We start from the raw sequence: 16,583 nt of genomic DNA, 5'->3' as shown, positions 1-16,583 counted from the left end.
CAACAAAGAACATGAGTGCTGGGAGGTGATTACAATGACAAAAGGTTCATTGTGGAATCTTAAAAAGGCATGTGTCAAGGAAACACAGTGTTCTACTCACACTTGGAAATAAAATCTAAAAGGTCGGTAATACACCACTTTTTGTCTCTCTATTATAGGTAGAAATTGCAACATTCTAATCTAATCGCCATCTCAACTGTATAATGTCCCGAATAAAATGTAATTAAACTTGAATGACCTAAACCACCAACACCAACAGAAAGAATCAATTTGTTAATAAGTCATGGCTTTTACTGATTACTGTTTAAAATTCATTTTAGCGTCATAATATGTGCAATTTACATTTATTTGCAGAGGAAGAAGCACAGCAAACATGTGAAGAGGCAGACAGCAGTAGATTTAAAAGCTGCTTTCGACAAAGAATGACAAAAATAAATATATCGCAGGACAGGAAGAATGAACTTGGACTTCTTTAAAATTGTCTACATCGATTATGAGGCACTCACCAAAGGAGAAAGAGAAGGGATGTGTTATTTTGGCAATATTGCACAGCCTGGCTACATTCCACCTTGCTACAGTACACTCATGCCACATGCTTTACTAGAGTTGGAGAATAAGCTGCACATTCTGCTACAGCACTGTAATGGACTCTCATTGGCCAATGATATTTGGACAAGCCGACAGGGTCACAGTTTTCTGGGTATCATGGGCAGTTTTATTGATGTAACTTTCAAGGCCACACAGTCCTGCTGAGCTGGGAACACATCCAGGGACACCCCACAGCAAATCACATTTATGAAAACATGAGGAGGTCCCGAGACGCTATAATGTCCAGCATGGTGTGATCAGAGTGGTTACTGATAGCGCCAGCAATATGGTGAAAGCATTCAATCTGCCTGGTTTCAGCGAATTTGAGGATCAGCTGGATCAAGATATCGGGGAGACAGATGTTGAGGGTGATGCTCCAGATACTGCTACACTCCTGCAGCTCCATGCAGACCAGCTGGCCATCCAGTTAAACATGATGTAGAGCACTACGTCACAGAATCAAATCTTCACCTGAGATGTCCGATCCACTTACTCCAACTGTCTATTAAAGATGCGAGCGTGAAACAGTGCAGTCAATTCAATAATCAACAAGGTTGGAAAGCTAGTCAAAACAGTCAGAAAAAGCACACAGAACATCGAGGAAATCGACAAATTAGGTGTTCATCCCACAACAGCATAAGCAACCAGATGGAACAGTCAGTTGCGAATGATCGAATCAGTGATGACGATGTTTGAGAAGGACATGCTGTGGCAAAACAGTCTGGCATCGATCTCAGATGATATTCTCATTTCAAGGCTTAGTGAGAGTACTCACATCATTTGCCAAAATGACAGATAGTTTACAAATGGAACTGGGAGACCTGGGGATGATCTTGCCGGAAGTTGCAAAAATACACAGAATGAAACATTTTTAAATGAGTATTTTTGTAGAATTTAAAACATGAATTGTTGAAATTAACACTTTATGTTTCTGCAAGTGCTGAAGGGCATAAGGCTCCTCAGTCATTGTAAGGGGAAAAACATGTGGTGCTGAGTGTATGACAAGGAAATACAGAAAGAGAGAAACTCTTCTGTAAAAGTAAAATAATCCAATTACAATTTTATAAAAGTACTTTTTGAATATCTTGCCTAACACCATTACCTGAAAAGGATAAATGTTATGGGAGTAAACAATATGAATGCATGAATGAATGTTACATTTATATAGCACTTTTTCTTACCACACTCAAAGTGCTTTACACAGTGAACCGGGGACTCTCCACAATCACCACCATTGTGCAGAATCTACCCGGATGATGCGACGGCAGCCATAGTGCACCAATATGCTCACCACACACAGCTATTGGTGGAGAGGAGAATTATAGAGCCAAATAGTGGATGGGGATTATAAGGAGGCCATGATTGAGAAGGACCAATGGGAGGGAATTTGGACAGGACACCAGGGTTACACCCCTACTCTTTTCAAGAAGTGCCCTGGGATTTATAATGACCACAGAGAGTCAGGACCAAGGTTTAACATTTCATTTAAAGGACATGCTTTTTTTACAGCAGTGTCCCCATCACTAAATTAGGGCATTAGCACCTACACAGACTGCAGTGTGAGCACCCCCTGCTGGCCTCCCTAATACCTCTTCCAGCAGCAACCTTACTTTTCCTCAGGAAGTCTCCCAACTCAACTCAACCCAGTCTCAACCCTGCTTAACCCTGCTTAGCTTCAGTGGGAAACCGGTCTTGAGCTACAGGGTGATATGGCTGCTGATGACAATAATAACACAAAGGACAGTCGAGTTTGGCGGAGTAAGAATATATTTTATTTTTAAGAATATATCATTATATTATTTACAATACACTTATTTTAATGATATTTTAGGGGGGGACAACCCTCAGATGGGGGGGTCCTGACCCCCCGACCCCCCCAGCGATTTCCGCCTATGTGCCCACTCTAATATGTTCTTTTTGATTTTGTTTCAAAAGTGGCTTTTTCTTTTCACTTCTTCCTATAAGGCCTGCACCCCTGAGTCTTCTCTTTACTGCTGTACATGAAACTGGTGTTGAGCAGGTAGAATTCAATGAAGCTGTCAGCTGAGGACATGTGAGGCATCCATTTCTCAAACTAGAGACTCTGATGTACATATCCTCTTGTTTAGTAGTACATCTGGTCATCCACATCTCTTTCAGTCCTTGTTAGAGAAAGTTGTCCTTTGTCTTTGAAGACTGTAATGTACATCATTGTATAAATTTCTTTTTTTGCCAAATTCAAGCCTTCATTCCTCAAAACAATGATTGACTGAGTTTCTAGAGAAAGCAGTTTCTTTTTTGCCATTTTTGACCGAATACTGATCTTAACAAATGCCAGTCTATTACACTGTGGCAACTCAACAACACAAACAAGGTTAAGCTTCACTTAATGAACCAAATAGCTTTAAAAAGTCTTTGATATAATGACAAGTGAGTTTCTAGTACCAAATTAGCCATTTGCATGATTACTCAAGGAGAAGGTGTTGGAGTTATAGCTGCTGGAAATGGGGCCTGTCTAGATTTGATAAAAAATGACTTTTTTCAAATAGTGATGGTGCTGTTTTTTATATCAGTAATGTCCTGAATCTACTTTGTGATCAGTTGAATGTCACTTTGGTGAATTAAAGTATCAATTATTAGAAGTAGAATTTTCATTGTAAATGCAATTACATATACATATTTTATTGCACAATAACTGAATATGCAGTTGGCAAGAAAAAAAGATATTACAAAAATAGGCTACAAAACATTTAGGTGAAACTTGTGGGTATTTGAAGACCCTTAATTATTTTTGTATTAAACTTTTCTGCCTCAGACAATGCAACTTCTCAAAGTTTAAAATAGATGCAATAAATCTGTAAACAAAAAACACAAATGAGGATTCAATAGCCCTGTTGCAATTATTACATTGTCTGAAATTGAAATCTGATATATGGCCATATACAAACAAATACAATTAGAGTTCACACTTGTACCAATTGAAATTCCACAAGTGTTTAAATTTTTTTTTTTACATATATGAAAGTGGCAATTTTTGGCATATTTTGAAATGTTGCATATACTGTATGTACTCTAGCGGCAAAAGGTTTGGAATAAATGTACAGATTTTGCTACTTGAAATTGGTACTTAAATCACCAAAGTTGATTCAACTGATCACAAAGTATAGTCAGGACATTACTGATGCAAATAATAGCACCATTACCATTTCAAAAGTAATTTTTCATAAAATCTAGACAGGCCCCATTCAGTAGCTGCAGCCCCCCTTGTCATAGCATCAGCCCCCCCTGGTGGGGGGCTGCGGTGGACTATAATATTAAACTTAAAAACGTGAGGAAAAAATTTAAAATATACATAACATACTGTGTATGGGATAAAAATTATGGGCAGTAACATATAAACTAATGATTTATTATTTTAATATTTCGTGAATCGTTGATATACGCCTACTCCTCAGACAGCAAGTGCTTCCGTCACGTCATACTAATTTGGTCATGGCTAGCAATAAGCAGCAGAAACGTATTTCTGACTTTTTTTTCGAGTAACACCACGGTTAAGAAAGTAAAATAAATAGTAGTCATGGGAAAAATTCTCAAACAAAGGATGTCAACAACAACGACGATGAAACGACGACTGAACCCGCGCCAAAGGCTGACACTGACACGAACTCGGTTCAAAGCCTCGTTAGGCCTATATCAGCATCCGCGAGCAGCGAGGTTTGTGAGCTGGACGTTATGGACTCTGCTGAGGTCGGGACACATGATCGGATGGCTGCCAGGGAAGATGACAAGCCCTACCAACCCAGGATGAAATTTCCAGGCAGGAGATTTGGTGGGGAAACGTTCGAGCGTTCATTTCAATGTGGATGGTTTGACAAATGGAGATGGCTGCATTACATTAGAGAATCTGACTCTGTGATTTGTTTTATATGTGCTAAAGCCATGGATAAAGGATTACTGCGCCTCCACAACGACAATCAAAGCTCCTTTGTAAAGGCTGGTGTTGGATATAGTAACTGGAAGAAAGCTCGTGATAAATTTGCTCAACATGAGTTATCCGAATTGCACTCGGATTCAGTGCGTGCTTTGGAATCCTTAAAATTAACACCAATCAACGCTGTGATCTCGGATATTGCCGCTCGAGACCAGGCTACGGGTAGGGCTGTGCTGGAGCTTTTTTTCCGCTCAATCAAGCTCCTGGGCCGCGAAGGGTTGCCACTCAGAGGGCACGCTCACCGAGATGGAGTACTCTGGCAGTTAATGCTGGAGAGGACACACGCTCTCCCGAAAGAAAGAGAATGAATGTTACGGAGAGACAATTGTATGTCCGATACAATTCAAAACGAAATTCTCGGGATGTTTGCTCATGACATACAACGTGAAATCATGTCTCAAACTAGCCATTGTTCTTTCTTTGGACTCACAGCAGACGGAACAACCGATATCAGCGCGAGCAAGCAATTTTCATGTTGTTTGCGGTTTGTGGATTCAGATGATTTAAGGGCACAAAACGTCTTTCTTGGATTTTATAACGCTAGTGACTCATCGGCAGAAACATTGTTTTCATGCATCAAAGACATATTTATCCGTTTAAACGTACCTCTGGAACGTTTGGCAGGATATTGTTTTGATGGTGCGTCCAACATGTCTGGCCGTATAAATGGTGTTCAGGCAAAGCTAAAAGCAGAGTGTCCAGGCTCCCTATATGTGCATTGCAGTAACCATGCTTTGGACCTCGTTCTGCAAGAGGTAGCAAGGGAAGTGAGACTCATTGCAGACACGTTGAATTTTGTTCAGGGAGTGTCTGTGGTCATTTCAGAATCAGCCAAACGTAAGCAGTTGTTCAGGTCTCTTTTTGGCTGTGAAGATGTGGTGTGCAATCTTCTGGGGCTTTGCCCAACTCGATTGTGCATCCGCAGCACTGCGATTTCAAGAGTCACCTCTGCATATGCTACACTACTGGAGACCCTAAAGACTCTGGAGCAAGACAAGTAAGTTAGGGCTGAGATTCGGTCTAAGATATCCAGATTGTGCACTCAAGCTAAACAAACAAGGACATATTTTGGATTAGTGTGCAGCCAGGCAATTTTTGAGCCTTCTGAGGCAGTGGCCCGAAGTCTGCAGAGTGAAAAATGAACTGCACGCGCAGCCCTCGAGTGTGTCACAGTCCTCCAGCAACAAATGCAGAGACTTCGGGGGGATGACTCTTTCAAAGAGCTGATGGAGAAGGTTAACACCGCTGCAAGATGCAACAATTTGAAAATGCCAAATCTCTCCAGATTGATCAAAACCCCAGCTCGCATCCGCAACACTTCAGAACCAGAGGCTCTGGCGTGCAAATCTGGAGAAGCACAGTGGCGACGTCAGTTCTTTGAAGCAGTAGACTTAATCCAAACTGAGCTTAAAAGAAGATTTGATCAAAATGGAATGAAAGTGGCTGCACAAAGAGAAACGACTCTTATCGAAGCTGCAAACCAAAACCTGTCTGGACTAAATGAAGAAATGCAACTCCCGGAACGGTTTGATCGATCACGCCTACAAATGCAACTAACTCTACTGGGTGGCCTAACTAAGGAGAGACGATTCACTGCAGTGAAAGAGATAGCTGAATTCATTTCATCATTGCATCCCCAAACTAGAGAGCTATTTAAAGAAGTTGAGGCATTCGTTGAGCTTTGTTTATGTCTACCTGTGTCAGCTGCTCCATCAGAAAGATCATTCTCAGCACTCAGACGACTGAAAACCTGGACCCAAAGTACCACAAGCCAGAAGAGGTTGACACATCTGGCGTTAATGCACATACATAGTGACATTCTGGACAGGCTGGATATACTATCTCTTGTTCGGAGATTTATCAGCAACACACCTGAACGCAAGGCCATGTTTGGTGCACTTTAAATCGAGGTAAGAAATTGTTTTAAATCCCTTATACTGCCGCCAAGCATTTTAGCGTTATTTATTTCTGTATCCTGTGGCTGAAGAAGCCTAAGCTAGCATTGGGCAGCACATCACTACTAAATAATATGCATGTATTATAGTGATTAAATATGACATTAGTTTATTTTTTATTTTTCAGAAATTATCATCCCAGTTCTCAGCGTTTTCTACCGGAAGCCAAGGGAAGCCAGGCATCCCCTATCTCGTCCGACAATCACTATTGTTAATAAAACATTTTATTTGACTTGTGACTTGGCCTCTCATTTTACGTGATTGATGAAGTGGGTATCAATGGACAGCGTTAGGCACAAGCTGAGTTTCGGCGCCTCCAAGTTCACGTGCGATGCAAGTGATTGTGCCGGCGCCTTATTACATTGTCTGCTATATTTGCTGCTTATTTATTAAATACAGGCAATTCAATTGGTTGATAAAACATTGATCAAAATTAAGATACAATTTATATAAAACGAAAATCTTTTAAAAAGAGTCTTTCTACATAACAAAACTCAATGAATTGGTCAAAATCATGTCTCCAGTCCAGACATATTGCGCATCTCATGATGTATCATATCTTTCTCATGCTGCATGTTCATTTTCATAATCAACATTGATTAAATTAAAAAATAACATTCGCTTATAACATTTAAACATAAATATGTTTACTTTAATGGCTACAACAACAAGTATACTGTACAGAGAAATTTAAGTCTTGTCGTCAGTCAGCCACAACATAATGACGTCCAGGGGCGGCGCCAGATAATTTTTAACGCAGGTGCTGAGGGGGTGCTAGATCATTGACAGGGAGCTGCGCATATAAATACTATTATAAAATGAGCAAAACTACAATATTTAATATTCAATCATTTTAATTATCACAACTAAATTTTTAATTTTACTAAATTGAATAAGTACAACATTCAATGAAATATATTTAAAGATGTAGGCCTATTATTTATGTTATTTCAACATAATATCTCGTTATTTCGACATGTGTGTGTGCAACATAATCAGAGAGTAGCCTATTTCTTTTCGTTTGAAAAATGTATCAAGTTCACGAATAATTGTGCGTGCATTTATTAATCATTATGATACTAAAATCATAAAGTAGGTTATACTACAAAAAATCAGATGAGCCCAGAATATAAACGCAACACGTTTAATTAGCCTACACATTAAGCATTTGCCTCCCATAGAAAACCATTATAAGAACACTTGGTTTAATACAGATTAGAATGTCCCATCATATGTCGAAATAACGAGATATGTCGAAATAACGAGATAAGTTGCTTCCAGAAATGATTATGGGGGGTGCTATCGGGGTGCTTTGGTCTTTATTGGGGGTGCTGAAGCACCTGCTAGCCCCGCCCCCTCCTTAGCGCCGCCCATGATGACGTCACATATTTTCCAAACCAGCCCTCAGCCCCCCCTCGCATGAAACAGCTTCCAGCGCGCCTGGCCCCATTTACAGCAGCCATCACTCCAACACCTTATCCTTGAGTAATAATGGTAGATTGATAATTTGGTACTAGAAAATCACTTGCCATTATATCAAACACAGTTGAAATCTATTTGGTTCATTCAATGCTTGAAATTACCACAAAATAAATAATTAAGATTTCATACAAAAGTGTACACTACAATCTTCATAAACAAAGGACAACTGGCTCTAACAAGAACAGAAAGAGATGTGGATGGCCAGATGTACAACTAAACAAGAGGATAAGTATATCAGAGTCTCTAGTTTGAGAAAGACACCTCACGTGTCCTCAGCTGACATTTTCATTTAACTATATCCACAAAACACCAGTTTCATGTGCAACAGTAAAGAGAAGACTCAGGGGTGCAGGCCTTATGGGAAGAATTGCAAAGAAATTCACTTTTGAAATGGATATGAAATAGAAAATGTTAGAGTGGGCAAATTCAAAAATTCAAGTTGTAATAGTAATTTTTCATGTTATTAATGACCTAACTATACATTGTGATCAGTTGAATGCCACTTTGGTGAATAAAAGTACCAATTTCTTTCCATAAGAGCAAAATCTGTACATTATTCCAATATGTGAACTTTTTGTATCAGTAAAAATCATTAATCAAAATTTGTATTCATCATGTATGTGTACAGCATATATTGCGATTTTCAAATTCATAGACTACTGTATGAAGCACTTCAAATTCTAATACAATTTTACTACACAACTTAGTGGGGATTTTAAGAACATTTTTGAGTTTGTGTATAAACGCAGGGTTTGTGTCTTATTCACAGCACTCGTGGTAAAGATTAAACGCTAGCTATGTGTGCTGTCTGCGGTCCCACAAAAGTTTAGACAAGGATTTTTTTAGTGCATGCAAAATGTAGATACGAGGTGGAGATGTTAACACTGTCACTATGGAGATGATAAAAATGGCAGCTTGTGCATTTAGATATTGCGACTGCTTCAGGCATTTCAAGCATTTGCTTTGCCACTGTCAAACATGAAGAAAAGAGATGGGATTGCCTCAGATAAAAACAAATTTTGCTGAAAATTTTCAGAAATTATAAAAAATTAAAAGCTACCGCTATTAATGCGGAGACTGGTTGAGTTTGCAAGAATTCTTGTGACCGCAAAAGGGACTGGTTATTTCTCTCCTGTATGACAATGGATGAAATGCTACACAGTGGTGGTGGTGTAGTGGTCTAAAGCACATAACCAGTAATCTTGTAATCAGAAGGTCGCTGGTTCGATCCCCACTGCCACCACCATTGTGTCCTTGAGCAAGGCACTTTACTCCAGGTTGCTCCGGGGGGATTGTCCCTGTAATAAGTGCACTGTAAGTCGCTTTGGATAAAAGTGTCAGCCAAATGCATAAATGTAAATGTAAAATGTCTCCAGAACCAAAAGTTCAAACACATGACAACACTTGGCACAGATAACACACATGACCAGTAGACCCATGTATTAGTACAAATAACAATAGAACTCTTCACAGAAAAACAATATACTGTATATAATCAATAAATACAGAACATTTACAATTAGGGGCATTTTACAGTGAGCTAGACATAGGGGAAAGTGATACCCACATCTTATATATATATATATATATATATATATATATCATTGTTATTCACTTCACATGTCAGTGGTTTTAATTTTGTAGCTGATCAGTGCATATCTAAATGTTTAGGTGAAAATATATTAATGGTGACGGATCATTTAAGAGACGCTTATGACTGTGACCGCATGAGTGATAGCTGGTGGCAGGTCAAGCGAGGGCTGCCTGTAGCGGTGACAGGTCGAGTGGGATATCTCCCTGCCACGGAAAGATTTTACCCCCTCTCCAAATAGCTCAACCTGGTAGCTGGCTAAGTCCCAGATCACAAAAACAGTCCTCATATAAACAAGGTTTTATATATATATATATAAAAATACACACACACACACACACACACACACACACACACACACAAACAAAGGTGCTGGTCATATAATTCGAATATCATCAAAAGGTTGATTTATTTCAGTAATTCCATTCAAAAAGTGAAACTTGGATAATGTATACATTCATTCCACACAGACTGATATATTTCAAGTGTTCATTCCTTTTAATTTTGATGATTATAACTGACAACTAATGAAAAACCCCAAAATCAGTATCTCAGAAAATTTGAATATTGTGAAAAGGTTCAATATTGAAGACACTGGGTGCCACACTGTAATCAGCTAATTAACTCAAAACACCTGCAAAGGCCTTTAAATGGTCTCTCAGTCTAGTTCTGTAGGCTACACAATCATGGGGAAGACCACTGACACCTTGCACAAGGAGGGCAAGACACAAAAGGTCATTGCTAAAGAGGCTGGCTGTTCACAGAGCTCTGTGTCCAAGCACATTAATAGAGAGACGAAGGGAAGGAAAAGATGTGGTAGAAAAAAAAAAAAAAAGTGTACAAGCAATAGGGATAACTGCACCCTGGAGAGGATTGTGAAACAAAACCCATTCAAAAATGTGGGGGAGAGTCACAAAGAGTGGACTGCAGCTGGAGTCAGTGCTTCAAGAACCACCACGCTCAGACGTATGCAAGACATGGGCTTCAGCTGTCTTATTCCTTGTGTCAAGCCACTCTTGAACAAGACACAGCGTCAGAAGCGTCTCGCCTGGGCTAAAGACAAAAAGGACTGGACTGCTGCTGAGTGGTCCAAAGTTATGTTCTCTGATGAAAGTAAATTTTGCATTTCCTTTGGAATTCAAGGTCCCAGAGTCTGGAGGAAGAGAGGAGAGGCACAGAATCCACGTCGCTTGAAGTCCAGTGTAAAGTTTCCACAGTCAGTGATGGTTTGGGGTGCCATGTAATCTGCTGGTGTTGGTCCACTGTGTTTTCTGAGGTCCAAGGTCAACGCAGCCGTCAACCAGGAAGTTTTAGAGCACTTCATGCTTCCTGCTGCTGACCAACTTTATGGAGATGGAAATTTCATTTTCCAACAGGACTTGGCACCTGCACACAGTGCCAAAGCTACCAGTACCTGGTTTAAGGACCATGGTATCCCTGTTCTTAATTGGCCAGCAAACTCGCCTGACCTTAACCCTATAGAAAATCTATGGGGGTATTGTGAAGAGGAAGATGCGATACGCCAGACCCAACAATGCAGTGCCACAGACTGATCGACTCATGCCATGCCGCATTGCTGCAGTAATTCAGGCAAAAGGAGCCCCAACTAAGTACTGAGTGCTGTACATGCTCATACTTTTCATGTTCATACTTTTCAGTTGGACAACATTTCTAAAAATCCTTTTTTTGTATTGTTCTTAAGTAATATTCAAATTTTTAGAGATACTGAATTTGGGATTTTCATTAGTTGTCTGTTTTAATCATCACAATTAAATGAAATAAACATTTGAAATATATCAGTCTGTGTGTAATAAATGAATATAATATCCAAGTTTCACTTTTTGAATGGAATTACTGAAATAAATCAACTTTTTGATGATATTCTAATTATATGACCAGCACCTGTATACACACACACACACACACACACAGTATCTCACAAAAGTGAGTACACCCCTCACATTTTTGTAAATATTTGATTATATCTTTTCATGTGACAACACTGAAGAAATGACACTTTGCTACAATGTAAAGTAGTGAGTGTACAGCTTGTATAAGTGTAAATTTGCTATACCCTCAAAATAACGCAACACACACAGCCCTTAATGTCTAAACCGCTGGCAACAAAAGTGAGTACACTCCCAAGTGAAAATGTCTAAATTGGGCCCAGTTAGCCATTTTCCCTCCCCGGTGTCATGTGACTCGTTAGTGTTACAAGGTCACAGGTGTGAATGGGGAGCAGGTGTGTTAAATTTGGTTTCATCACTCTCACACTCCCTCATACTGGTCACTGGAAGTTCAACATGGCACCTCATGGCAAAGAACTCTGAGGATCTGAAAAAAGAATTGTTGCTCTACATAAAGATGGCCTAGGCTATAAGAAGATTGCCAAGACCCTGACACTGAGCTGCAGCACGGTGGCCAAGAACATACAGCGGTTTAACGGGACAGGTTCCACTCAGAACAGGCCTCACCATGGTCGACCAAAGAAGTTGAGTGCACGTGCTCAGCGTCATATCCAAAGGTTGTCTCTGGGAAATAGATGTATGAGTGCTGCCAGCATTGCTGCAGAGGTTGAAGGGTTGGGGGAGGTCAGCCTGTCAGTGTATTTACATTTACATTTATGCATTTGGCAGACGCTTTTCTCCAAAGCGACTTACAGAGCCCTTATTACAGAGGCAATCCCCCTGGAGCAACCTGGAGTTAAGTGCCTTGCTCAAGGACACAATGGTGGTGGCCGTGGGGCTCGAACCAGCGTCCTTCTGATTACCAGTTATGTGCTTAGACCACTACACAGTGGTGGTGGTGTATGCTCAGACCATATGCTGCACACTGCATCAAATTGGTCTGCATGGCTGTCATCCCAGAAGGAAGGCTCTTCTAAAGATGATGCACAAGAAAGCCCGCAAACAGTTTGCTGAAGGCAAGCAGTCTAAGGACATGGATTACTGGAACCATGTGGTCTCATGAGACCAAGATAAACTTATTTGGTTCAGATGGTGTCAAGCGTGTGTGGCAGCAACCAGGTGAGGAGTACAAAGACAAGTATGTCTTGCCTACAGTCAAGCATGGTGGTGGGAGTGGCATGGTCTGGGGCTACATGAGTGCTGCTGGCACTGGGGATCTACAGTTCATTGAGGGAATCATGAATGCCAACATTTACTGTGACATACTGAAGCGGAGCATGATCCCCTCCCTTCGGAGACAGGGCCACAGGGCAGTATTCCAGCATGTTAATGACCCCAAACACACCTTGCTAAAGAAGCTGAGGGTCATCACATCCCCAATGGGTCAGAAGTTTACATACACCGATAGCATTTGGTTTGTTAGGCCTCCTTGCTCGCACGTGCTTTTTCTGTTCTGCCCACGATTCAGATTGAAGTCAGGGCTTTGTGATGGCCACTCCAATACTTTGACTTTATTGTCCTAAAGCCATTTTGCCACAACTTAGGAGGTATGTTTGATGTCATTGTGCATTTGGAAGACCCATTTGTGTCCGAGCTTTAACATCCTGGCTGACGTCTTGAGATGTTGCTTCAATATATTCACACAATTTTTCATCCTCAAGTGCACCAGTCCCTCCAGCAGCAAAGCACTCCTACAACATGATGCTGCCAACCCCATGATTCACAGTTGGGATGGTGTTCTTCAGCTTGCAAGTATCACCCTTTTTCCTCCAAACATACAAAATGTGTCTCCTTCCTGAGCGGTATGATAGCTGCATGGTCCCATGGTGTTTATACACCAACCAGGCTATCTGGCACCAACAAACTATGCGATTGTCTAATCAGCCAATCATGTGGCAGCAGTGTAGTGCATACAATCATGCATATATGGGTCAGGAGCTTGCGTTAATGTTCACATCAACCATCAGAATGGGGAAAAAACTGTGATCTCAGTTATTTGGACTGTCACATTATTGTTGGTGCCAGATGGGCTGGTTTGAGTATTTCAGTAATTGCTGATCTCCTGGGATTTTCACACACAATGGTCTCCAGAATATGCTCATGTAGCATATTCTGGATATAAAATATAAAAACATCCAGTGAGTGGCAGTTTTGTGGACAGAAATACCTTGTTGATGAGAGAGGTCAACAGAGAATAACCAGACTGGTTTGAACTAACAAAGTCTACAATAACTCGGATAACTGCTCTATACAATTGTGGTGAGAAGAATAGCATCACAGAATGCTATTCTGAGATTGGCACTGTTTTGGTGGCACAAGGGGGACCTACACAATATTAGGCAGGTGGTTTTAATGTTGTGGCTGATCGGTATACACACACACACACACACACAGAGCCTATATTAGCATGGCTTCAGACTGTGACTAAAATGGTCCAAAATTTATTGTGACAATAGTTTAACATCTAGTCACTATTGGCGACAGTCGGGTTGTATGCGTTCATATGTGGTTTATTCAGATATTATCTTGTGAGTTATTCAATACATCTTTAGAGCGTGCACCACCAGTGTGTCTCGCACCGCTTATCACCTGTTCTGTTGTGATGAGCTCACTAGTCGTTACACTGCATGTAACAACAAACCCAGCGCGAGTGTATTGTGAACAAATGACTCTTTTGTACTGGGTCTTTCTCATGAATCCCCCAAAAAGAGCTGAGGGTTTGATCTCAGGAGCTCAGATTATCAATTTGAGTCAGATTCACATCTGGGAGTGTAGACATTTCAAAATAAGAGTCCCAAGTGCATTCCCATCTTTATAATTAAAAGTCTCGTATTGTGTACCACTTTTTTTTTCCTTCTGGTAATTATTGATTGGGATTGGAGTAGCACAATAAACTTCATCTGGAATTTCTTTCAATTTGCACTCTTGTAGTCTCTGTGACTGGGCCATCTGGTATCCTTAAAGAAAGGGCAAGGCAATATATATATATATATATATATATATATATATATATATATATATATATATATATATATATATCTCAGATCAAGCTTTTGACACTTGGGACAATTGAGGGACTTGTACACAACTATTACACAAAATACAAACATTCATGGATGCTCAAGAAGTCAACACATTACTATATGCATACTACATGTAAATATCTGTAATGTAGATTCTGACGGGCAGTAGGCTACTAAATAAAAAAAATATTTTAACTCTAATATTTGTACAAATTATGAAAGGGGTTTGAACATTTCAGGCAAAAGGGAAAGCAAATGTATCTTCTCAACAATATATTCTGTTTGTTAATCCTCAAATTAATAGGTTATCATCAGCCCTTCCTTTTCTTCGACTTTCTATCTAAATCGAGCAATTCTGTGATTTGGCGAATAAAACTGCCATTTGGCTCTTTAATGTTTCAGTTTAGGAGCCGGCTCCAAAGTCATGTTTTTAGTCTGGAGCCCTTATTAGCCTATATATAAAACACACATACAAAGTATTGCGCGTTTATAAAGGAAACCAACTGAAAAACAGCGCAGACGGACGCAAAACGCGTGTTGTGCCGGGTTTTCAGGTCAACCTCAAAAAGTTGTTTCGAGGCTGAAACATTCTGTTCCGTTAAGCTCCGTCCAGCTGTTTCTGCGCGTTGTAACGCGTTCTAAAATGCATTATTTGTACGTTACAGTGTTGTTCGCCTCAGAAAATAAAACCTAATGATAAAAGCAACTTATAAAAAGCAGGATCTACCTCTAAGCGTATAAAGTTGAGCTAACAATTGGCCCAAAGCATCAGTATAGAAGCTTAAACAAGAGTTTCAAACGCGCTTTAACCGGATTCACCTGTTTATTGTCAGTTACTGCAACGCAACCAAACACGCCTGGTTTCGTATCGAAGTGAAGCAGCGTGTATTCCACTGATTGAGACATTAGGACCTAAGCATTCCGAAAGAATAACGGCAAGGCCATGTCTTAAGTTATTCGGCCTATATGAATAGATCGTGCATATGTTCATATACGTTTTTAAAACGCATTTGATAATAGGTAGGCTAAAAATAAGCAGAAATCATACTTTCTTTTTTTTTCAACCGGTCAGAAAAAATACTTACATTTTGATGTAGAGTGTATTGCAATTCAATTTGCACAGGCCTATATACATTTAGACGCATTTTAAATGAGCGACCAGTGAGCCATCCAATCAAATCCTATTTCTACTTAAAGAAAATGTACACAAATGTAGCCCACATTTAAATTAATATTTGGTCCAAGCAAAAATTATTTAATGAACTAAGCAGCTCAATTTATTGCAAAGAATTTAAATACCTTCTGGGAATAAGATTGCAACATTGTAACCACAAACGCTGTACGAACGCGGCATTGTTCCATAGGATCTTCCCATGGCAACCACCATCCTTCTAAACACTCACCGCGGGAAAATCCACACAACTGAAGACATACTGGCAGAATGAGAAGTCCCAGCATAGACGTGACCATTTCGCGCTAGAGCTGTACGTGTCTGTGGCCTCGTCCCTGATATTGTAGCACAGCCGATATGTCTTCGTGGGACAAACAGAAAGCGGCGTGATCAACTGGATTTATCTCATTTAGGCAGTTCCCCCGGTCAGTCTCTCCACGCAAGCAAACCGATCGCAGAAGCGCAATCCATGTTCTAGTTTAACGATAACGTGAACCTGCAGCAAATAACCGCGCAACTACCGAACACAGGCGTTTTCTTTTCTTCTTCAACATGTCATTTACACATTGTTAACCCTTTCTTTACCACAGCCACCACTAAAGCTATCTCATTGGCGCACTCTCTTTGCTTATAGGCTACAGAAATCATTAATCGTAACCTGATAATTTTCTTTTAATTATGTTTATTGTTTTAACATAAACACAATATTAAGTTAATTTAAATCAAAGCTTAAGGTATAGTTCACCCAAAAAATTGTATTCTCTCATTATTTACTCACCCTCATGATATCCCAGGTACAGTATGACTTTCTTATTTCACCAGAACACATTTGAAGAAAAATAGTAAAATGTCTTAGCTCAGTAGGTCCTTAAAATGCAAGAGGATGGTGATGTCTC

The 16,583-nt window shown here is 40.0% G+C and overlaps 1 protein-coding gene across 2 annotated transcripts in view; it reads right to left on the bottom strand.

The window, feature by feature from the left end:
• LOC127635535 (very low-density lipoprotein receptor-like) overlaps positions 1-16,224 on the bottom strand; it is a 65,034-nt gene extending 48,810 nt beyond the window's left edge. The window contains exon 1 of one of the 2 annotated variants that reach the window (XM_052115627.1): positions 15,816-16,224. In XM_052115627.1, coding sequence (XP_051971587.1) covers positions 15,816-15,903 — 88 coding nt within the window. In that variant the 5' untranslated portion in view covers positions 15,904-16,224. The remainder of the gene's footprint in view (positions 1-15,815) is intronic. The other variant, XM_052115628.1, reaches the window with a different exon arrangement.
• Positions 16,225-16,583: the final 359 nt, after the last annotated feature.

Source organism: Xyrauchen texanus, chromosome 43 (assembly GCF_025860055.1).
Source record: "Xyrauchen texanus isolate HMW12.3.18 chromosome 43, RBS_HiC_50CHRs, whole genome shotgun sequence".
NCBI lineage: Eukaryota > Metazoa > Chordata > Actinopteri > Cypriniformes > Catostomidae > Xyrauchen > Xyrauchen texanus.
The sequence above is the reverse complement of the archived record's forward strand: the minus strand, read 5'-3'. Positions and strand labels throughout refer to the sequence as shown.